The following is a 24,694-nucleotide window of genomic DNA, read 5'->3' as shown; positions in this document are numbered from 1 at the left end:
AAAGTAGATAAAAATCTACAACTATTCAAGTACTTTGTTTTATTGATTCAAGGGATGTGCATCACTGGATAGGCCAGTTTTTGTTACCCATTCCCAACTGCCCTGCCACCTTCTTGAACCGCTGCAGTCTAACTGGGGTAGGTACACCTACAGCACAGTTAGGAAGGCGAATTCCAGGTTTTATGACCCAGTTAATGCAGAACGATGATTCACCTGTGGGTTTGGGCATTTGATTCTGGCGATCAAAGTTTGGGGAGAAACCGATGACAAAACCATTTACACATGCTTAGATGTGGCATATAGAACTAATGGCATGATTTTAACATGCTAACATCGTGTGACATCCAAGTTATTTGTATCAACTTTCAAAATGTTTATCTTTCATAGCTTGACTTTACAATAGACTTGTACATATACATTATTCTACTCAGCATAATTTACATGTAACAAGCAAAGTTATGTATTCTCATAATCTGGTAACTAAAATAGGACCGGCATGTTCCTTTTGCGATCATTAATATTAAGTATGATATATGTAGAATTGGAGTAAGACAAAAAAATATATACATGAAAAAAGTGACTTGAAACTTACAGCAGCAAGTACAGTCGAAGTGAAGGAAGCTTTACAATTTCTTAAAACGTTGCCCATGTTTCTGCTCTAACAACATTTTGGAATGAATAATTATCAATCCTTTCTTTCGGCAATCTTTGTGAATATAATAGGATATTTGGTTCGGTGTTAGAAAATGTATCATTATTGCTGTCAATTTCACGTTTCTAAATGGTAGCCGATGTTAATATGGAGAAAGCAAAGTAACGCAGCTTTTTAAAAAATTTAAAGTACCCAATTATTTTTTTTCTAATGAAGGGGCAATTTTAGTGTGGCCAATCCACCTATCCTGCACATAGAACATAGAACATAGAACATAGAACAGTACAGCACAGAACAGGCCCTTCGGCCCTCGATGTTGTGCCGAGCAATGATCACCCTACTCAAACCCACGTATCCACCCTATAGCCGTAACCCAACAACACTCCCTCCCCTTAACCTTACTTTTAAGGATACTACGGGCAATTTAGCATGGCCAATCCACCTAACCCGCACATCTTTGGACTGTGGGAGGAAACCGGAGCACCTGGAGGAAACCCACGCACACACGGGGAGGACGTGCAGACTCCGCACAGACAGTGACCCAGCCGGGAACCGAACCTGGGACCCTGGAGCTGTGAAGCATTTATGCTAACCACCATGCTACCGTGCTGCCCACTTTCGGTGGTGGGGATAAGACCCACGCAGTCACAAGGAGAATGTACAAATTCCACACGGACACTGGGTGACCCGGGGCCGTGATTGAACCTTGGTCCTCGGCGCCTTGAGGCAGCAGTGCTAACCACTGCGCCACCGTGCTGCCCGTCAAAGTAAGGCAGCTTGTAAGTGTATCTTTCTTAAGTGTCTCCTTCTGGCTGTAAAACGATGAGGTCAGAAATTGAATCTTCAAACAGCACCCACGGTAAAATATCATAAAAATAATATCTGGCTTCAATGCAGCCTTCCCCAGTTGGTGACTTTGGGGGAAGTACGTTCAACAAACAGAAAAGAAAATACAGTAAACATGGACCTTTCTGTTTAGGCTTACCTGCCATCTGGCGAACATCTATCATCTAGCCAACCTATCACACTAGTTTTCTTCGAAACACGCCACATATACCTATTTCATTTTCCAGATCTTCGTTTTTCTTTCAATTGCAAACTAGTTACCTTTTGCAACATCCTACATATAAATGCTTTATTCACTCAGAATTGACTCTATTTCTTCACTCAGAGGGTGGTGAATCTTTGGAATTCTCTATCCCAGAGGGTCGTGGGGTCTCAGTCAGTGAGCATGGCTCGCAAGGAAAATGATGGGGTTGGTAAATAATCAGCCATGATCTGTTTGTGAGGCGGAGCAGGCTCCAATGGTCAAATGGCCAACTTCTTTATTCCTCTGTGCGCACTATGGGATGTCAGAAAACAAGAAAACCTGGCACTTGAGAATCATGTTTCATTAGAGGTTCAATAGGTATAGATGTGCTAAATAGTGAAGTAACCCGACATGTTGAACTGTTACCCTCCATGGAATACGAGACACTGTGGCTCAAACATATTACATATTTAAGAGTTTCATTTAACTAAATAACAAATGTTTTTCTTCAGATTTATATCAGGCATACAAATATTAACATCAAAACAATTTGCACTTGGGGCGGATAAAAAAAAGGGCAACTCCTGTTGGATTGACTTGAAAGCTGTGTGTCTCATTGGAAGTGAGAGACCCAATCAGCTTCTTGCCAAAAACATCATAGATGTTGTAACCGAGCAGACAATCCTCAATAAAAAGAGCAGGCAGGCTCAGCCTGAAGGATCTAACGTTCCCATCAGTGGCTGTGCAGAGAAAGGCCACAGCAAATTGTCCATCAGTCAGGTTCCGCTTCCAGACTTGGAAATCATGGTCCTACAAACAAGAGTAAAGCACAGAAATCAACCTCCACCTGAATAGGGCACATACAGGGCTAAAACAAGGTCATGAATTCAGGTGACCCCGCATTAGAGTCACATTGGTGATCCGTGCCTCAGCCTGATCTCATTGGGCCTGTCGGGGAGGCAACAAGCTGAAGGTAATAATAATAATAATAATAATCGCTTATTGTCACAAGTAGGCTTCAATGAAGTTACTGTGAAAAGCCCCTAGTTACCATAGAACTACCATAGAACAGTACAGCACAGTACAGGCCCTTCGGCCCTCGATGTTGTGCCAAGCAATTATCACCCTACTCAAACCCACGTATCCACCCTATACCCCTAACCCAACAACCCCCCCCCCTTAACCTTACTTTTTAGGACACTACGGGCAATTTAGCATTGCCAATCCACCTAACCCGCACATCTTTGGACTGTGGGAGGAAACCGGAGCACCCGGAGGAAACCCACGCACATAGTTGCCACATTCCGGCACCTGTTCGGGGAGGCCGGTATGGGAATTGAACCGCGCTGCTGGCATTGTTCTGCATTACAAGCCAGCTGTTTAGCCCACTGTGTTAAACCAATACAATTTTTTTTTTAAAAATGTTTTTATTGAAGTTTTTCATTTTACACACTGTATAATCAACGAGGGTGTGGGCACGGGTGCAATATACAAGACATTTCCCTTGACACTGACCCACCCTTCCCCCTCTCCCCTCTCCTTGGAACCCCCCGCCCCCTCCTTTTGTTGTTTTAAGATCCTTTCTTAAGTCACTTGCTATACAGTGGGCAGTTATCCTCTACTTGTATTTTTTGACAATCTTTGAAATTCTCCATCCCAGAGGGTTGTGGATGTTCCACTTTGAATTACATTTCAGGCTGGGATGGGCAGATTTCTGGTCCTTCAGAGAAATAAGGGAGATGGGGAGAGGGCAGGAAAATGGGGATGACCTTCCAGATCAGCCATGATCGTATTGAATGCTAAAACTACACAAGGCATTAGTTAGACCACACCTGGAATACTGTGAATGTTTTTCGTCCCCTTATCTAAGGAACAATATATAGGCATTGGAGGCAGTCCAGAGAAGGTTCATGACATTGATCCTGGGTTGGAGGATTTTCTTATTAGGAGAGGTTGAGTAGGTTGGGCCTGTACTCATTGGAGTTCAGAAAAATGCGAGGTGACCTTATTGAAACATATAGGATTCTCAGGGGCTTGACAGGGTAGATGCTGAGGATGTTTCCTCTTGTGGGCAAGTCTAGGACCAGAGGGTATAAGCTCAGGAGTAAGGGGTTCGCCCATTTAAGACAGAGATGAGGAGGAATTTCTCCTCTCAGAGGGTAGTGAATCTGTGGAATTCTTTACCGCAGAGAGCTGTCGAGGCTGGGTCATTAAGTGTGTTCAAGGCTGAGAAAGACAGATTTTTAATCAGTAAGGGAATCAAGGGTTATGGGGATAAGGTGGGGAAGTGGAGTTGAGGATTATCATATCAAGTCAGTCGTGATCTCATTGAATGGCGGAGCAGTCTGGATGGACCGAATGGCCTACTTCTGCTCCTAGGTCTTATGGTCTTATGAAATGGTGTAGAAGAGGTTTGATGGGCCGAGTGTTCTCAAGAAGGGAGAGAAAAAAAATCTATTTCAACTTCATGGCGGCAAGTGTGGCAAGATCAGTTTGTGTGCTATCTTTGGAAGCAAGGAATTGGGAGCACCAAAAATGTCAAACAAATCAAATGGACAAATGAAGCAAACTATTTGATGTCTCTATAAATGCAATAACGTAGGGGGAAATGTTAAGTTGGCTGTTTGCAAGGTAAGGAAGGTTGACATGTCCATATCAATAGAGCCATCGTAAAAATGCTTAGGCCTGCTCAGCATTGCACCACTTTCTATAAAATGGTTATTACTGATCTGCTTTGAGAATACTAGTGACATCTAGTGGCAGTATTACAAAACAACCAAAATTCACACCACCTCCATTGGACCAAACCTTAAAATGTTGCTATTCAATTTATTGCAGGCCTTAAACCTTTGTGATAAATTGTAATTCTCCAATCCCTCTATCATTTGAATGTAAATGGTAATATACAAAATGATAGGGCCTGTTTTTCACATAAATTTAGAGTACCCAAAGAGCAAAGAACAAAGAAAAGTACAGCACAGGAACAGGCCCTTCGTCCCTCCGAGCCTGCGCCGACCATGCTGCCCGTCTAAACTAACTAAAATCTTCTACACTTCCAGGGTCCCTCTATTCCCATCCTATTCATGTATTTGTCAAGATGCCCCTTAAATGTCACCATCATCCCTGCTTCCTCCGGCAGAGGGTTCCAGGCACCCACTACCCTCTGTGTAAAAAACTTACCTCGTACATCTCCTCTAAACATTGCCCCTGGCACCTTAAACCTATGCCCCCTAGTGATTGACCCCTTTACGCTGGGAAAAAGTCTCTAGGTCCAGTACCCAATTATTTTTTTCCAATTAAGGGGCAACTTAGCGTGACCAATCCACCTTACCCTGCACATAAGAACATAAGAACTAGGAGCAGGAGTAGGCCATCTGGCCCCTCGAGCCTGCTCCGCCATTCAATTAGATCATGGCTGATCTTTTGTGGACTCAGCTCCACTTTCCGGCCCGAACACCATAACCCTTAATCCCTTTATTCTTCAAAAAACTATCTATCTTTACCTTAAAAACATGTAATGAAGGAGCCTCAACTGCTTCACTGGGCAAGGAATTCCATAGATTCACAACCCTTTGAGTGAAGAAGTTCCTCCTAAACTCAGTCCTAAATCTACTTCCCCTTATTTTGAGGCTATGTCCCCTAGTTCTGCTTTCACCCGCCAGTGGAAACAACCTGCCCGCATCTATCCTATCTATTCCCTTCATAATTTAAAATGTTTCTATAAGATCGCCCCTCATCCTTCTAAATTCCAACGAGTACAGTCCCAGTCTACTCAACCTCTCCTCATAATCCAACCCCTTCAGCTCTGGGATTAACCTAGTGAATCTCCTCTGCACACCCTCCAGTGCCAGTACGTCCTTTCTCAAGTAAGGAGACCAAAACTGAACACAATACTCCAGGTGTGGCCTCACTAACACCTTATACAATTGCAACATAACCTCCCTCGTCTTAAACTCCATCCCTACATCTTTGGGTTGTGGCGTGAGACCCACGCAGACATGGGAGAATGTGCGGTAAGAGAATCTCTTAACAAAGATACTGAGGGGCAGCACGATAGTGGTTAGCACTGCTGCCTAACGGCACTGAGGTCCCAGGTTCGCCCCAACAACCCAAAGATGTGCAGGGTAGGTGGATTGGCCACGCTAAATTGCCCCTTAATTGGAAAAAATGAATTGGGTACTCTAAATTAAAACAAAAACAAAGATACTGAGAAATGACAGGTTAGCCATTTATATTTTTTAACGGTAGCTCAGAACAAGAGAAAATGTATTTTAAATTTTCATTCCCCCACCTCTCCCCTCCGCACCTTTTCCCACTTGCACTAAATATGTAGATTAAAATGTAACTACAGGTACCTTCTCAATCCTTTCACCTTGCAGCCCCAGATGGTCCTGGTCGATGTGGATAAGCAACCTGTTCTGCAGAAGAGTCTTGGCTTCGTCGGAGATCGTACGGAGATCATTGGACATAAAGAAAGGAGCTGCCAACATTGCCCAGAGGGCTAACTGTGACTTGGATTGATCGTGATTCAGTCCAAAGTCACCGACAATCAGCTGAAAAACAACAGAAGTGCCAAAGGCCATTTAGATGCTTTAGATTCAGACCCTAAAACTTAAATTTTTTTTGACTTCACGTGGAAATATATGTTTCTTCTCAAAGCCTGGGAAGTTGACATTTATAATTATTTTTAAATAAATTTAGAGTGCCCAATTCATTTTTTCCAAGGAACGGGCAATTTAGCGTGGCCGATCCACCTGCCTTGCACATCTTTGGGTTCATTGATAAACCATTGATGCACAACGTGCAAAGGTAACATTCATTTTGCCTGAACTTTTGTTTTCCCAACAAGAAAGGTAATCTGGATAAGTCAATCAACAGTATTGATGATATGAACTTCGTGGGGGGGGCGAAACCCACGCAAACACGGGGAGAATACGCAAACTCTACACGGACAGTGACCCAGAGCCGGGATCGAACCTGGGACCTCGGCGCCGTGAGGCAGCTGTGCTAACCACTAGGCCACCGTGCTGCCCTGGCATTTATAATATTAATATAATCATTTGTTTATTGGCCACGCATCCCCAAACTCCCTCCAGTTTCCTGCTTGCCCAGGAGTGCACTGTGTTTCCTCTTCCCCAGTGCCTGGGAGGGGAGGAATGAGTGTGCTTCCAATAGTTTATATCGTACCATATCTGGGTCGTTCCATCGTCCTGGACCAGCGACGGGCTGTAACACTTTCTGGTTGTCTCCAAACCAATTTATAATTGTTAGCACGGTATTCCATGAATCATCGACATCTTCATAATTTCTCCAAAGATTACAGAGCTCCCCAATTAGTGTGTAATTCACCTAAAACAAAAGATTTTTTTTCGTGCATTGGTGGGTAGCAAAGGAATTCAATACTTGCCTTATAACAATAACGTCATTTATATGTGTCTTCAATATAGCAAAATGTTACCAATTTACTTCAAAGGAGTAATTGAGAGGAAAAGAGGCAAAAATGTTTCAGGTGGGATTAGGCCTTAAGGCCTAAGTAGCTGAAGGCATGTCCACCCCACGGTGAAACGGTTAAAATTAGGGATGGGCAAAAAAGCCAGAATTGGAGCTGATCTGTGATCACAGAGGGTTGTGGAGCCAGAGAGGTTGCAGAGATTCGGAGGGGCAAGGCAATGAAGGGATTTGAAAGCAGAGCTGTGCGGGACGGTGGCACAGTGGTTAACACTGCTGCCTCACGGCGCCAGGGTCCCGGGTTCGATTCCAGCCTTGGGTGACTGCCTGTGTGGAGTTTGCACGCTCTCCCTCCGTGCCTGCGTGGGTTTCCTCCGGGTGCTCTGGTTTCGTCGCACAGTGCAAAGACGTGCAGGTTGGGTGGATTGGCAACACTAAATTATCCCTCAGTATCCAAAGATGTGTAGGTTAGGTGGGGTTATGGGGATGGGGTGGGGGAGCGGGCTTAGGTAGGGTGCTCTTTCAGAGGGTCTGCGCAGGCTCAATGGGCCGAGTGGCCTCCTTCGGCACTGTAGGGATTCTATGATGAGAATTTTAAAACCAGAACATTGGTGGGCCAGGACCCAAAGGAGGTCAGCAAGGACAGAGGTAATGGTTGAATGTGATTTGGTGCAAATTAGGATACTGGCAACAGAGGTTTGGATGAGTTCAAGTGATACTTAGCTTCAGTTTCCTGTCATAAAGTCAGATAGTTAGTTTAACCCTGAAGTTGTTGTGTATTAAAACCTCCTACTCTTCACATTTATAGAAGATGCTGGACCTAATGAAATGTTCCATGGTACTTTACTGGGAAAACCTGGGACTGAGCAATAAATAGATGATAAGAGATGACTGGAGCCTCAATCAAGGAGAAGAATTTCGTGGAGATTTTTTAAGGAACAGAAAATATTGAAAATTAAGTTGATGACTAGGGCTGACTGACTGGAGCTTTTTAAATGCTTGACTCAAACCGGTCTTAACGCACAGAGGCGCAAGTAATTTGTCTTCAGCAATGCTAAGCATCAGAACTATCAGCCACTTGGTGTTCCAGGCAACAGGCAATTGAGGTCCAACTCTGTGCCCCTCTTCCATGGTCACGTTTATGCCCGGGTGTCCACGGAGAGGGAGCACATGTTGTCCAGAGGTGCGCTTGCGGCACTCTGCAACTAGTGGGCACTGTAGCGGCTGGAGTGCATCATCAGTCCCTGACATCAATTTTTTTTAAAGCATTTTTCTTGGTTTTCACATGGGGCTGGTTTAGCTCACTCGACTAAATCGCTGGCTTTGAAAGCAGACCATCAGCACGGTTCAATTCCCGTACCAGCCTCCCCGAACAGGCGCCGGAATGTGGCGACTAGGGGCTTTTCACAGTAACTTAATTGAAGCTTACTCGGGACAATAAGCAATTTTCATTTCATTTCATTTCATATTGCATAACCGCGCAAAAAAAGGGAAAATTTAAAAAAAGACAAAGACAAACCAAAATCAGAGTATATTTTTACAGGCAATTGTCTTCCCTCCTGCGATGGCCATGATCCCCTATTTACAGTTTAATGTGGGATTCAGCCTGCCCTCAGGCCCGTCCCCTGAAGATTTGTCCCTTGTCCCTCTCGCCTACTTTGCGTGCCTTCTGCAGCTGTGGGTGGGGATGCCGATCGCCAGCCAAGCAGGATCCTCCGACGGGCGAGCAGGGAGGCAAAGGCTAGTGCGCCGGCCCCCTTCCCCTTAAAGAGTTCTGGTTGATCTGAAACCCCGAAGACCCACACTCTCGAGCACGGCTCCACCTTCGTTCCCACAACCCTGGACATTGCCTCAAAGACGATCGCCCAGAACCCAACAAGTCTGGGGCAGGCCCAGAAAATGTGGGCATGGTTGCCCAGGCCTCCTTGACACCGTTCACATTTGCCCTCCACCTCCGGAAAGAATCTGCTCATTTGGGTTCTGGTTAGGTGTGCCCTGTGCACCACCTTTAGCTGTGTTAGGCTCAGCTGGAGGTGGAGTTCGCCCTGTGCAGTGCTTCGATCCAGGGTCACCCCCCTACGTCTATGGCTAGTTCTTCCTCCCATTTTTGCGAACACCATTTTAATGTATTTACCTACGTTTCCTTTGCAAGTGATCTTTTTGTTACATTGCCCCTTTAAGCAGCTCTCAGCTTTGTTAAATGGTTTATTTTATGGATTTTCAAACGAGCATATAAATAGAGAACAGCTGGGGCACTGGGAGAGAGAGGAGAGCTGTGAGACTGGCCAAAATCAATAAACTCTCTCAGTAAAGAAAAGCTCTGCGTTTTGATTTTGTCATCAATAACTTGCTTCTATTCTATTAACAGGCTGCCTCATGGCGTTGGTAAACTACTGGCAAAGTAGATCATTAACATTGAGCCATGTCAGTCATAAATACATAAGAGATGCTTAACATTTTTACAATGTGAACAACAGAGGAAACGAGGCTCCTTTTGCCCACCTTGGGCGGTAGACCTTCTTCATAAGCTGGCCAGCTACAAGAATATATGATTGGCCTTCCTGTAGCGTTGAGAGCATGGCTCATCTTTGGATAGCCTAGGGAATAGAATACCGAGATTAGAACTGACAAATGGAAGAATCATAGAATTAAAGTCATAGAATTTACAGTGCAGAAGGAGACCATTCGGCCCATCGAGTCTGCACCTGCCTTTGGAAATAGCCCACATCCGTAACCCTGTAACCCCACCTGACCTTTTTTGACACTAAGGGCAATTTAGCATGGCCAATGCACCTAGCCTGCACATCTTTGGACTGTGGGAGGAAACCGGAGCACCCGGAGGAAACCCACGCAGACACGGGGAGAATGTGCAGTTTCCCCACGGACAGTGACTCAAGCCAGGAATTAAACCTGGGACGCTGGAACTGTGAAACACCTATGCTACCCACTGTGCTGCCGTACTGCCCCGAGTGGTACAGTGGTAATCAAAATGCTGCTAGGTTTCAGGTAAGGAACATTAGATAGCATAATACCGTGTAAGCATTTTAAATAGTTTTACAAGAATATTCCCGCTTTTGTAATCGGCAACGTCGCTTAATCTTCATCAAATAGTCTGGGAGGAATTTGTTTGCTTTGGGTGAAGAAGAAAATCAGGTGGGGCATAAAACAGGGCCAATTTGTTACTGCTTATTTTGTACTTCCAAATATCTTCATGTCTGAATAAAAGCAGATCCTCCCTTTAATTAATGGAAATGAGGTGAATGTGATATTTGAAGTATACTCCCAAGCTTTGTTAATTCAATTTTGTCTCCTCCTGGAAACTAAATTAACTTGAGTTTACTTAGTTCATAGTTTTCTCAGGCCAGAGTAAGCACAGGGAAGCCCTCCTTTGTCCTCAACAGCTTTGTGGCAATAACCAAGTTCAGACGTACCAGCAAAATATGAAGCTTTCAACTGAGAAAATGTTTTATTGAGCAAATGGCGCAAAGTAGTCAACATAACCTCAGGGCTATGAAGTTAGGGATTTGACAGGGGCATCATGGTGGGTTATTTTAAGCCCCCAGAATGGTTAGCTTTGGGTTGGGCGGGTCGTTAATATGTTAGCTAGATCAAATGCACCTAGCCTGCACATCTTTGGACTGTGGGAGGAAACCGGAGCACCCGGAGGAAACCCACGCAGACACGGGGAGAACATGCAGTTTCCCCACGGACAGTAACTCAAGCCAGGAATTAAACCTGGGACGCTGGGACGCATGGTGGTTAGCATAAATGCTTCACAGCTCCAGGGTCCCAGGTTCGATTCCCGGCTGGGTCACTGTCCATGCTAAATTGCCCGTAATGTCCTAATAAAAGTAAGGTTAAGGGGGGGGTTGTTGGGTTACGGTATAGGGTGGATACGTGGGTTTGAGTAGGGTGATCATGGCTCGGCACAACATCGAGGGCCGAAGGGCCTGTTCTGTGCTGTACTGTTCTATGTTCTATGTTCTAAATACGACCTGACCCAGGTCCAAGTCACCCGCTTTCAATTTCACTGGATGTCAATGGGGACAGTCAACTAACCTGCTCTCAGCAGCCAGGTGAGTCATTGAGAATTCTTAAAGAGGCTCCATTTAATAAGGTTTCTGCTTACACTTATTGTTGTTTGGGTTTCTTTGGTCTTGGGGAAACCCGGTGAGTAAAATTGAGTGGAGACGTGCTGGATATAGCAGTTTGCAGGCCAGGGGGAACTGGAATGTTTCCTCTAGGTCCAACAACCCCCACGCCCCCATGATCTGTCTGACCTCCACCACGATCTCGAATCCCTGGTCACCCACTGCCTGCAGTTCCTCATGAAGCCCCATGATCAGCGATACTCCCAACTACCCTCCTTGGAGCTGTCATTCCCCTTGACTACCCTGTGTGATTACCAATCTCCACCTGCCTCAAACCACATGGTTTAACCACCTGCCCAGCTGCCCAGGCAATCTCTCTCCTTCGCTGCCACTAACCCACCTGCTCCTCCCATTCAATAGGTGTCAGTCAAGTTAGTTGGTAGGCGCAGGACTTGGCGTGAAAAGTTCAAACACCCACTTGATTTAAAACTCCATGGTGTTCCGGGAAACCTGCACCCCTGAGTTTATGAACCATAACCTAACATACAACTCCAAAATCCCGACCCAGACTATCAGGACCTGCGGTCACACTCACCAAACTACGATAAAGAAATTCAAACTAAAGAAGCAGAAAGAGAAGACAGGAAGGAAGTATAAATACCCCGATCTCCTTCAAGTGAGAAAGATATGATGATGCACAAGTAATGAAGTGACTCGCTACTTCTACTACTAATGAACTTGAGAACTGGTGTGAATTTGAACAACTAACAATTCTTAGATCTTGTCAACTAACTACATATTGCACAGGGCGAAAGAGAGCCACTCTTGCAACTTCAGTTCATGGACTATACGTACAATTTCACTAACATAATAGGCGAGATTGACATCAACAGTTAAAGAGAGAAGAAATACTCATCACAGGGTAAATATTGCATCAATGGGGAAGAGGTTCTCTGTCAAAAATAGGTGGGAAAGCAAGTGGTGAGGATGACACACAGAGTCTACAGAGGGATATAGACAAGTTAGGAGGAATATAATGTAGGAAAATGTGAAGTTATGCACTTTGGTCAGAAGAATAAAGGAGCAAAATATTATTTAAATGGAGAAAGACTGCAGAAAACAGCAGCACAGAGGGGATTTGGGGATCCTCGTGCATAAATCAGAAAAAGCTAGCATGTAAATTCAGCAGGTAGTTGGGAAGGCAGATGAAATGTTGGCCTTTATTTTAAAGGCAATGGAGTATAAAAATAGGGAAGTCCTGCTGAAACTATATAAGGCACCAGTTTTAATAATAATCTTTATTGTCACAATTAGGCTTACATTAACACCGCAATGAGGTTTCTGTGAAAATCCCCTCGTCGCCACACTCCAGCACCTGTTTGGGTACACAAACATTCAATTCAGAATGTCCAAATTACCTAACAGCACGTTTTTTGGGACTTGTGGGAGGAAACCGGAGCAGCAGGACGAAATCCACGCAGACATGGGGAGTGTGGTGAATGTAATCTAGATGTATATATGTTAATTCACACTGTCTTTGTAAGCGCAGTAGCGCTATCCTACCACTAGGGGGAGTAGCGCTGGGAGCACTCAGGAACTTGTACTGGGCTCCACCCTTGTCTGCCCATGACTCCTCCCCCTAGTGCAGCTGTATAAATACCCTTGTCCAGAGTCAGCCTGAGTTCACTACGAGTTCATCGACAGGTAACAGGCTGGCTCTGAAGTAAGTCGATTAAAGCCTAGATTCACATCGGAAACACGTGTCTGGTGAATTGATGGTTCCATCAGGGAGAACGTGCAGATTCTGCACAGACAGTGACCCAAACCGGAATCGAACCTGGGACCTTAGCGCTGTGAAGCAAAAGTGCTCAGCACTGTGCGACCGTGCCACCCAGTAGTTAGACCACACCTGGAATACAGTGAACAGTTTTGATCCCCATATCTAAGGAAAGATATACTAGCATCAGAGGCAATCCAGAGAAGGTTCACCAGGTTGATCCCTGGCATGAGGATCATCACATCAGATCAGTCATGATCTAATTGAATGGCGCAGCAGACTTGCTGGGCTGAGGGGCCTACTTCTGCTCCTACATCTTAGAGTCGATTTAACACTTTTTCATTCTTCAAAATTTCTTAAAGCAGTCAAATCCTTCCAGCAAATTCCTCTCCTTTTCGTTCCCTGAAGGCGTTTTTCCTTTTTATGCTTCACTGTTCCACAAGAACCAATTACCTTCCTCAGGTGACCGTTACACATTTGAGAGTATTTCACAGCCGGACCCATCTCTGTCCTCCCCCCCCCCCCCCCCCCATTCATGCTTTTAGCAGAAGTGACCGAATATTGGTCAAGAACGGAGATGGTTTCTCCCATCTTCATCTCAGGGGCGCTGGAGAACAATTCTTGTGCTCGTATTTGTGAGACTAGCCAATTCCAGAAATTGGAGCTGAGCTAATCACATCTTTTCGGTCACTGAGTTATTGGGGGGAAGCCTGTAATTTCAAGCCCTGTTAAATTGGTTTTCAATATGGTGGACAGACCTCTGAAAGGAAGGAATTCAAATTTTATTTACAAAATTTCAAACTAAGTCAAAATTGATACAATAATAAATGGGAGTATTGAGCTATATATTAATACAAAGACAGGAGGACTAGAAAATGTTGTGGGCTGGAGGGTTCTATATTTTTGAATTTGAGAATTAAAATTTGTACTTTTAAAATCCTGGATTTTTGATAGACAAGGAAGTCAAGGGTTATGGGGTCAGACAGGGAGGAGGAGTTGAGACCACTATCAGATCAGTCATGCATTGCTGTTTGCATTCGCTGGGGTTGAGAATGAGAGGTGACCCCTTTAACGTGTACAAAATTCTTATTGGGCTGGACAGGGTAGATGCAGGAAGGAAGTTTTCCCTGGTTGTGGTGGGGTTGGGGTGGGTTGTCTAGAACCAGGAGACACGGTCTCAGAGTACGAGGCAGGCCATTTAGGACTGAGAGGAGGAGGAACTTCCTCATTCAGAGGGTGGTGAATGTTTGGAATTCTCCACCCCAGAGGGCTGTGGGAGCTGTCAGTGGGTCTGCTCAATGTCGAGGTCGATAGATTTCTAGATACCAGGGACACCAAATGATGCGGGGATAGTGCATCAGCCAGGATCTGGTTCAATAATGGAGAAAGGTTCGAGGGGCCGAATGGCCTACTCCGATGCTCCTATGATCTTATCGAATGGGGGAGCAGATTCACATGGCCCACTCCTGCTCCGAAGTCCGATGTTCCTCTGGTTCCAACTAACCTGTGAATTATTCAGTTCTGTCCTTGTCAAGGGGTGAATGTTGCATTCAATAGTCTCTTACCCAGATTTATCCATTTATTCAACAAGGTAAATGAAATGCTGCATTACTGTTACATGATGTCAAGAGAGGTGGTACCTATCGCTTTCTCGGTGGAGTTAGAGTTGCAGCCGTCAAACTTCAGCATGTCTATCTCCCATTCCGCAAATGTCTTGGCATCAGTGTCAACATTCTCCAGCGTGGTGCCTGGAAACCCACCACATGTTGCAATACCTAGGTCCCCGTAAATCCCAAGCTTCAGCCCTTTGGAATGAACCTAGCATAAATAATGCAGGTCAAGGAATAAGTAGCTCAAACTATCAAGACAAAGCACGAGTAAACATGTCACTTTGCAAAGTTCTATTTGCATATTTATAGTTAGAACATTTCTACATATTTCAGTCATCACTTCAATGGCAACATATAATCAATATGGTTTTCCAAATCATTCTCGCTACGGCAAACAAAATGCAATTTTAGACGTTTTTAAAAGGGGCTCCTTATTTTCATTCTGAATGTTTCCTAAATAATTGGAATGAAGTGCTTGTTCTCAATGACTTTAGTGTAAAATGTCTCATGGAATGTATGGATGAACCTCAGCACCTTACAATGGACTGGTGTTACAAATGGTTGATGCTATTAATAATCTTAAACTGCACCTCATCCTTAGCTGGCCTCACAAGGAAAGCAAAAGCAATGGCTGGAATTTGAGGCTGTGATCACAGTGAAACTGCCATCAGGAAGGCAAAGGTAGTATTAAGGTATTTATATTTGTATTGGTAAACATTAGAAATAAGGTATGGTTGTAAGTGGGTTTATTTTAATGAGTCTATGCCTGGAAGGGTCAACATGCATGTGCATGTTAACTAGGGCCTTGTAAAATAGAAAGACTTTTAAGTTTTAGTTTAGTTAATTTTGGTGAAGTTGAAGATAGGTATGTAGGGAGAGAGAAGGCAGATCTCATAGCTTGCTCGAAGCAATTAGTTTCGCAGGCTTGAGAGGGAATATCTCTCTCAGCTTTGCTAGAGGAAAATCCATACGCTGGAGTAATGGTTTAAAAAAAACAAATGCAGTGATCTGAAGAGCAGCTAGTTAAGGAAACTATAGAAACAAAGAGAAGTTTCCAAAAAGTCTGAGGTTAAAGGGACTGGAACAGAGCATTGTTCAGAAAAGACAGACTGAGCTGAAAATAAAGCTGAGGCACCAGAAAGATATCGGAAGTGATTTTCAGGTTTGAGAGACTTTACTATAGCCTGTGGAATGTGAGTTGAAATAATTATGGAAGTCGGTGGCTGGATCTCGAAGTTTGTGTAAAAGCAGTTAAGACAAAGGAAATCCGAAAAGGAGTTGGCGTAATATGCTGGACTGAATTGGCTGTTAAAAGTGGAGTAGAAACTTTGTTTAAAAGTGTCATCTGGAAAACATGGTCTCGATTACTGAATGCAAACCTCTGAGGGAAAGCATAATTATGAGCAAAGATCTTAAAGTGTATTTTTGCGGGTGGAGTTTGGATTCTAAGGAAACATCCACAAACATTCACTTGAGGTTTAAAGTGGAGAGTGTATTTGCCCACAGTCACCTTGTGTACTTAAAAGGGACTTTATGTAATGACACCATTGTTGATTACATAATCCATGTTAATCCTACAACCTGTGTGTAATTGTTCAGATAAGGGGGAAGTAAAGATATATTGTGTCATCATCCAATATTTTCATGTTTAATAAATGCTTTTCTCTTGTTGTTAAAATTAATTAACGGTCGCATGACTCTGTTCCTCCATGTTTTATAAAAAATATAAGTTATGGTCTACTGTGCCAGGGTCCAATTCTGGGATCTTCCCGTCCAGTTATAAAGTCAACTGGGACCATAGAGGGCCGAAGGGCCTGTTCTGTGCTGTACTGTTCTATGTTCTATAACACATCACTCTGTCATTACTGTGTAAAAAGGACAGCAGCCTCTGTAATCCGCAAGGTGCTGTTACTAATATCATATAAGGTGTGCTGTTGCAGTCTTCACAGATTCAGTCAACACAGACTTGATATGAGCTTTAACTTTTTATGAGCTATTCTAATGAAAATAAGCCTGGTTCAATAAGCAGTAACTGAATTTTTAAAGTATATTCACTCGGGTTTTACATTTTAGAAGCTGACACACATCAAAGATATAAAACAATACCATGCATTAAAAAAGAATAAGTGCAGAAAATGATGCAGAGAATCGGCATCCAACCCACATCCCGAACTTCTCAGGCAGTTTTCCCAGAGACAAGAAAGAGGAGGAGAGGGCAGCCAGCATGCAATAAAGGGGGAGGGGAAATCACACCTCTCCCAGGAGAGGAAAAAAAGATGTCTACTAAGTACAGCCCATCCCTAACTCTCCATGCATCCAGGGAACAAACCCAGCTGCATATCAGCCAAGGCACAGGGCCTTGCTTAGCCCAGCACCATCCAAAAAGAAAACTCAGGAAATTAAACCCCCTGGACCTTCCGCGCACCCCAACATGCCTGTACCCACCAAACCCCACCCAGGGCAAAGCACCATTCCACTCACACAGAGAGAGAAAGGATAATTGCTCTAACCTCAGTCAGGAGGTTCGATTCCGGCTTGGGTCACTGTCTGTGCGGAGTCTGCACATCCTCCCCGTGTGTGCGTGGGTTTCCTCCGGGTGCTCCGGTTTCCTCCCACAGTCCAAAGATGGGCAGGTTAGGTGGATTGGCCCTGATAAATTGCCCTTAGTTTCCAAAATCGCCCTTAGTGTTGGGTGGGGTTACTGGGTTATGGGGATAGGGTGTTGACGTTGGGTAGGGTGCTCTTTCCAAGAGCCGGTGCAGACTCGATGGGCCGAATGGCCTCCTTCTGCACTGTAAATTCTATGAGAGTATCCCAGTCCGGGAGACGGACCGATAAGACACCCACCAATTGGGCATCCTCAGAGGGAGGGCCGCCCCCCCCCCCCCCCCCCGAGAATCCCCCCCCCCCCCCCCCCCCCCCCCCCCCGCTCCACTGGGCCAGACCAGAACCAGGGGTGGCACAATGCTCAGCCAGATGAAAAGAAAATCCCCAGTAAGGGGATGCCCTACCCATTTGGAGAGCGGTACAGACACAACGGCACAGAAGGGCCTCCTGTAACAATTCTGTGACTCTGAGATTACCATTCAGGCATTTTGCCTCCTCCATAAAGAAGAGAGTTTTAGCTTTCAGCTGTTTGTCAGGTCATTGGCCTTTCTGAACATAATTCCAAGGCGTTACGCAATAACTCGCTGAAACCCCATTAAAGGTGCTGCCATTTGGTGCACTCTTCCACGGTCAACACTACACCATGTGTCACATTGGACAGCAAGGTAATAGACATTTTTGAAAATCCACAGGCTGTGTGATATGTGACAGGTGTGCCTTTGGAATTTGAAAGCGTTACTCACGTAATCGGCCAGTCCTTTAATGCCGTTTGGGAATCGTACTGGATCTGGCTGAATCTTCCCATTCGCATCTCTCATCGTGGCTGACCAACAGTCATCAATGTTGATGTATTGATAGCCCAGATCTTTCCAGCCATCCTCTACAAGCTTGTCAGCCATCGACCTGAACAAGCTTTCACTGTCACAGTGAAAAGCCAAGAAGGTGACTGGTCCAGCAAAGTGGTTCATTTACAGCTAGCAATTTTAGTTGTTTATTATTAAATACACACTCAAATATGAGGAAAAAATTGGAGACTGTCTAAACAATTAATTCAGAGATCGCCCCCCCCGTGCATGTGCGGATGACATGAATGTTGTAGGGATTCTCTTATGATGACCCATATCCTGAGCTCCTATCCTAATAATAATAATAATCTTTATTAATGTCACAAGTAGGCTTACATTAGCACTGAAATGAGGTTACTGTGAAAATCCCCTAGTTGCCACACTCCGGCGCCTGTTCAGGTACACAGAGGGAGAATTCAGAATGTCCAAATTACCTCACAGCACGTCTTTCAGACTTGTGGGAGGAAACTGGAGCACACGGAGGAAATCCACGCAGACATGGGGAGAACGTGCAGACTCGGCACAGACAGTGACCCAAGCCGGGAATCGAACCTGGGACCCTGGAGCTGTGAAGCAACAGTGCTACCCACTGAGCTACCGTGCCCCCCTAAAACAGGTGTGTCCAGTTTTATCCTATTTCAAGATGATGTGAATTGAGTTGCTTCCCTGAAGGAAAGCGAGGGTAAGGTTCACAGGACAGCACACAGTTAATATGCTATCTGATATCTAATGTATTTCTGGTGTGTTATCCGAATACAATATATAGCAGTACATTACAATGCAGTTCTCAGAGGATATTAGAAACAAATTCAACGACTGTCCAAATGGCAAAATGCATTTGTGCCTGAAAATACACTCCTAGCTGTGTGTTCTCAAGTATGTTCAACAACCTTTGAAGGAGTATCTTGTAACGTTAAACAGTATATTGTCTAAAACCGGCACCATGGTGTATCAGCTCATTTATTCTAACAATGGCAAAGGAAAGTAATTTGACAAATGCACACTATGACGACCTTTGGCCCAGAAACAGTAGAGTAAGGAAAGTTTGGAATTTCTTTAACATGTCTGTGGAACAAGAGGACATCAGCAGTCTACAAAACGATATAGATGGGTGAAGTGAGTGGGCAGAGTTCTGGCAAATGGAATATAGTGTGGGAAAATGTGAAATTGTCTATCTTGTCAGGAAGTATGAATGAGAAGCATATTATCTGAAGGATGAGATTGCTGAGTTCTGAGGTACCGAGGGATCTGCATTACTAACCAGAGTTGCGCAATAAACATAAAACAAGGTTAACAAGAAAACACACCTATTAACTTAACCCCAAAAAACTAAACTAAAAGCCCTTAATAACTAGCTCCCTAAAGAAACAAAATGAATGGCTGCCACCTCAGGTAGGATGGCTTCTACCGATCCCCTAATGGTGTAGTTGACCTTCTCCAAATGTTAGAACGACATGAGGTCATCCAACCAGCCAAGGCACTGGGCGGAGTAAGAGGCCATCATATAAGCAGAATCTGTCTCTGGGTTATTAATGAGGCAAAGGTGTTGATGTCCGTCTTCACCCCAGGGAGTTTGACACCATGAAAATGGCCGCCAGCAGACATGGCTCCAAATCAGCATTGCGTATCCCTGACATGGTGTTGAAGAAAAGAGACCCAACAGCTTTCCAATTTGGGGCAAGACCAGAACATATGAGTGTGGTTAGCTGACCCCCGAAAACAACGTCCTCCACCCCAGAGAAGAATCCGCTCATCCTCACTTTAGTCAGATGAGCCCTGTGCACCACCTTGAATTGGATCAGACTAAGCCGAGCACGAGGACCTGGCGTTGACCCTGTGAAGAGCCTTTCTCTACACCTCATCATCCGGAATGTGCCCCAACTCAGCCTCCATTTCACTATCACCTCATTCAATGGAGCTGACTCTGTCTGGATATGCACTAAATACTCCCCCCAGCAGACCCAGCCAAATACAAAGTCCTCTTCAACAGGGAGGAGGATGGTTCCATGGGGGAAAGAAGGAAAAGCTTTGCGCTAAAAATCGTGAATCTGAAAGTATCTGAGAAGACTGGAACCAGGCAGTTGGAATTTCCCCACCAACTCCTTAACACTGGCAAACCTCCCGCCCACATACTGGTCCCCAAACCTCTCCAAATCCTTCCCCTCCCATGTCCCACTTCTGTAAGTCAGATTTGACACCATTAATCAGACCAGTAGAATTTAATTTATGTAACGTCCCCAGATGGGCTCTCCTCCCTGGGGGGCTTGGGGGGGGGTTAACCGGGAAGCATTCAGTCTTAACCAAGTTCAACTTGTACCCAGAGATGGAGCCAAAACTCCCAAGCAGCTTCATTATCTCGCCTACATGTGACTCCAGGCCCACAGCAATGTGGTTGACTCTTAAATGCCCTCTGAAATGGCCTCACAATCCACTCAGTTCAAGAACAATTAGGGGCTGGTTTAGCACAGTGGGCTAAACAGCTGGCTTGTAATGCAGAACAGGGCAGCAGCGCGGGCTCTATTCCCGTACCAGCCTCCCCGAACAGACACCAAAATGTGGCCACTGGGGGCTTTTCACAGTAACTTCATTGAAGCCTACTTGTGACAATAAGCTATGATTATTATTTATTAGGTATGGGCAATAAATGCTGGCCAGTGATGTCCACGTACTGTGAATGATGTTTTAAAAAAAACTTCTCGGCCAGATCAGGTAAGGACAGCAAATTTATTTATTTAAAGGAACCAGATGTGTGTTTAGGACAAATACGACAATGGTTTATGAGTCCACGACACCACCAGCTCCCCAAAGTTGCTGAATTACTGGATGGAGGACCCCACATCATTAAAATGTTCTTTGCCAAGGGAGGGGAGATGCAAATGCAGAGAAGTAAACTTTAGAGCTGTTCAGTGACTACATGGAGGGTGGAATGGGAGAAAAATGAGAGAAAAAATTAAATAAAGAAAGAAGTCACAGAGTTTACTGATGTCGCGGTAATATTTAAAATACATACCTAATGCAGTTGTCAGGGTACGTGTCGCAATCTATGGTACATCTGAAACGTTCCCAAGCTATCCAGCCCATTGGAGGAGTTCTTGCCAAACCATTATCCAAGGATTGACATGGTCCACATAGTATGGGTAGGAAGGTTATGAAGCGAGAAAGTATTCTGCAATGCATTAAGAACCTTCCTGGGGGAGGGGAAAAATGACTTTTTATCCGCATCACTTTTAGAATCCATTAATACGCATTTCTATAAGTTATTTTTTAAAATCTGAGTCAAATGTTAAACACCAAACAACTTTCTGAAATGTATAATTAAATCTGTATTCCAATCTTCTAGCCTACAATGTTTCCTCATATATCTGAGCACAGGTCTGTTGATTTTTGCTGTTTTTCCTGTCCTTTCAAGAATATCAAAAAACGCACTTGTGCTCGAAGCACATGATCAACCATGCAAACCCTCCCTTTCGACCCCGCCAAATAGCAGATTGCCCCAGGTATAGGTGCAAAAAGTAATGTTTCCCCCCTTATGAGAATTCTTTCTTTTGCCTCTTGCTCACCATGATGTACATTTTGTTCCTCATGCCTGATTAGATTGGATATCAGTCACTTCAGAAACCTAGACAGCCTCTTTAACATTTTAATAATAGTATTCACAATATTGCAGAGATATTAATTAACCTGTGGGCAAAGGGAGCTTTACAAACCTCCAATCAGCCAGTGTCTTGTCCCCCGCTCGAGTTCCTGAGGGGCGAGCACCCTGGTACAATTCGGTCACAGTCCTAGAAGCAAAATGCAAAGGAATATTTATGGTGCGAATGCAGACCAAAATGCAGGCTCCAGAGTTTGCCTCATTGAAAATGCTCTAAGAAGGTTTCATTTCAACTGATAATGAAATGAAATGAAATGAAAATCACTTATTGTCACAAGTAGGCTTCAAATGAAGTTACTGTGAAAAGCCCCTAGTCGCCACATTCCGGCGCCTGTTCAGGGATAACTGGGGGGGGGGGGGGGAGGGGGGGGGGGAGGGGGGGGGGGATGGACCCCAAGCTCTTATAGCCTGTAATTTAATAGTCAATACAGAATTCAGCCACACTAAACAATTGGAAGAATAGCTAGCCTCCTTTCCCCTGCCAGGTAGGAAAATCCATTTTCTCCCAACTCCATTCGATCCCCAGGGTCTAAACCAGTTTTAAGCTAAATGTTGACCTTGCCCTGCAAGGTAGGTGCATGGCTAGTATGATTAATCCGAGAGGCTCTGTTCATCATTAGAAGTCATATCTATTTGTGTCGGCACAATATTTTGCAAGAAATTTTTTTCAATCTTCAAGACGCATGGGAAGATTGGGAAATAGAAGGAGTTTTGTTTCCGAATTCCTTTGGTAATATAGAATTGAGACCGTGCTGGAGAAGGGGCCAAAGTGGATCGGTATCTGTAACATTATGGAAAATTTTCAGAATACAAAGGGTTAATGTCATATCATAATTAACCACTAGATGGAGCTAGATGCAAAACTACCGTATATAAAGCACTGACTCACAGGCTTTTAGGAGAAGACTGGAGAAGGCAAGAGAGGAGAGCATAGGAGCAGTGAGAGAGATCGGAGTACAGTTATTGAGAGTTTAGAGACTAGTGTTAGTAGAGTGTCGATTGTAGATTACTAGATTATTGTTTACTATAGGAGTAATGAAATGAAAAAATGAAATGAAAATCGCTTATTGTCACAAGTAGGCTTCAAATGAAGTTACTGTGAAAAGCCCCTAGTCGCCACATTCCGGCGCCTGTTCGGGGAGGCTGGTACGGGAATTGAACCATGCTGCTGGCCTGCCGTGGTCTGCTTTCAAAGCCAGCGATTTAGCCCAGTGTGCTAAACCAAGCTTTAATAAGTAGTGTAAATTAATGTTAGCTTCATTAATGAAATTCGCTTCTATAGTCTTTGTGAACACTACACAACATCTATCCTGATAACAGAATCACAAAGAACACCACAGTAACTTTTTGATGTCCGGCCAAATGACCAACAATACAGACAGAGATGGTGTTTGTACTTTGAACATGGACCTTCTTCCTGCCTTCTTTGGTGTTGCTAGCTAGTGTCAAAAACAGTAACAATATCACTTTTGTCCATCATTTGCACTGTACCTGGCCTGGGGCGGTGAGGGATAGCTCAGGGGTGGCTTCCTGGAATGGATTCGAGTCTAAGGTATTTCCATCCTCTCTCCGGAAGATTGTGTGTGTGTAAGTGTTTATCAGGAACTTTGGACAACTCACTTTGATCTTAACGCGAAGGAAGAGGGACGGGGGGAAGAAACCCGCAGGAAACTAGTCTATGATGTCACTTTCTCATTGTGATATCAGCAGAGTGGAAATTGTATTTTATTCCCCTTTTACGATAAAGGCCAAACTTAAATCATACTGCATTGCTTTAGCTGCCAGTGTATCCCCCTCTGATACACTGCACAAGCAGATCATTTCCATATCTGACGAACCTGTCAATTCCCCATGGGTTTATTCCAGCATTTGCTGTTAAACAAGACTTGTTTACAGTAATAATGTTCTCAGAAAAGGAACGAGACTTGTTTACAGTAACAGTGTTCTCAAACAGATTTTCCAACACGCTTTACAGCGATTCCTAAAGCCATCCGGAAAGACACGTGTGTGTGTGTTTTTTGCTCTCGTTATTCTCTCCCAGTTATCACAGAGTTGTTATTTCTAACGTCCACCTGCTACTTGCTGGCGTAAACTTCGCCCCCTGCTTCACGACGAGCGAGGGGGAGCACATTTAACATTCACAACTTTAATCCTTGGTAGAATCGCAAGTGCAGCCTCCAACCAGAGCCACCGAAAGCCCAAAGTGTGGGTCCGATTTCACCAAATCCAAACGCCTAATTGTGAAGAGGGAGTTGACACACGTCAGGCTGAATGACGATCATTTTGCCCCTTTGTGCAAAGCAACGACAGCATTTACACTGACTTGCAAACAACCCATGGAGTTCAGTGATAATCCCGCCCAAATTTAACCCCTGCTTCATGACAATATGTGATCAATGGCCTGGTGGAGGAGAATGATCTGATGAACTGCACCTGATGGTGACACTCACCTGGGGTCACCTGGTGATGTGTGATGTCAGGGGAAGGAAGGCTGGGTGGGTGGGTGAGTATATTGTTGAAGTATGGGGAAGGGGGCAGTGGTCGTGGATAACCACATACTCTGCTCCTGTGGAGGGAAGAATGGGCAGCACGGTAGCATTGTGGTTAGCACAATTGCTTCACAGCTCCAGGGTCCCAGGTTCGATTCCTGGCTTGGGTCACTGTCTGTGCGGAGTCTGCACATTCTCCCTGTGTGTGTGTGGGTTTCCTCCGGGTGCTCCGGTTTCCTCCCACAGTCCAAAGATGTGCAGGTTAGGTGGATTGGCCATGCTAAATTGCCCTTAGTGTCCAAAATTGCCCTTAGTGTTGGGTGGGGTTACTGGGTTATGGGGATAGGGTGGATGTGTTGACCTTGGGTAGGGTGCTCTTTCCGAGAGCCGGTGCAGACTCGATGGGCCGAATGGCCTCCTTCTGCTCTGTAAATTATATGAGATGTTCCCTCTCTTCATAGAGGCTGCAAGACCTGCTGACTATTTCTGCCAT

General features: G+C 44.6%; 1 protein-coding gene across 3 annotated transcripts; it reads right to left on the bottom strand.

Moving 5' to 3' along the window:
• Nucleotides 1-1,870: 1,870 nt before the first annotated feature.
• LOC119978577 (alpha-N-acetylgalactosaminidase-like) lies at nt 1,871-24,100 on the bottom strand. Of its 3 annotated transcripts, none has more exons than XM_038820334.1 (9): nt 23,785-24,100; nt 21,768-21,842; nt 21,071-21,248; nt 17,959-18,133; nt 14,639-14,816; nt 9,633-9,727; nt 6,870-7,031; nt 6,038-6,235; nt 1,871-2,492 (listed from the first exon to the last, which is right to left on the bottom strand). In XM_038820334.1, exons 3-9 carry the CDS (start codon nt 21,235-21,237, stop codon nt 2,223-2,225), a joined length of 1,245 nt encoding a protein of 414 aa, XP_038676262.1. In that variant the 5' UTR covers nt 21,238-21,248; nt 21,768-21,842; nt 23,785-24,100; the 3' UTR covers nt 1,871-2,222. The 3 variants fall into 3 exon arrangements, with proteins under 3 accessions (XP_038676262.1, XP_038676261.1, XP_038676263.1); XM_038820333.1 differs by lacking the exon at nt 23,785-24,100 and adding an exon at nt 23,204-23,348; XM_038820335.1 differs by lacking the exons at nt 21,768-21,842; nt 23,785-24,100 and having other exon boundaries at nt 17,959-18,161; nt 21,071-21,156.
• Nucleotides 24,101-24,694: the final 594 nt, after the last annotated feature.

This window comes from Scyliorhinus canicula, chromosome 15 (assembly GCF_902713615.1).
Source record: "Scyliorhinus canicula chromosome 15, sScyCan1.1, whole genome shotgun sequence".
NCBI classification, from domain to species: domain Eukaryota; kingdom Metazoa; phylum Chordata; class Chondrichthyes; order Carcharhiniformes; family Scyliorhinidae; genus Scyliorhinus; species Scyliorhinus canicula.
This window is presented reverse-complemented; position numbering and strand designations above follow the sequence as displayed.

Coding starts and splice junctions, on each gene's coding strand:
- LOC119978577 (XM_038820334.1), bottom strand. CDS start 21,237: ATGCATTGCAGAATACTTTCTCGCTTCATAACCTTCCTACCCATACTA. Junction 9,728..14,638: donor CTCCACCGAGAAAGCGATAG/GTACCACCTCTC, acceptor TCTATTCCCTAG/GCTATCCAAAGATGAGCCAT. Junction 7,032..9,632: donor AAGAAGGTCTACCGCCCAAG/GTGGGCAAAAGG, acceptor CTTTTGTTTTAG/GTGAATTACACACTAATTGG.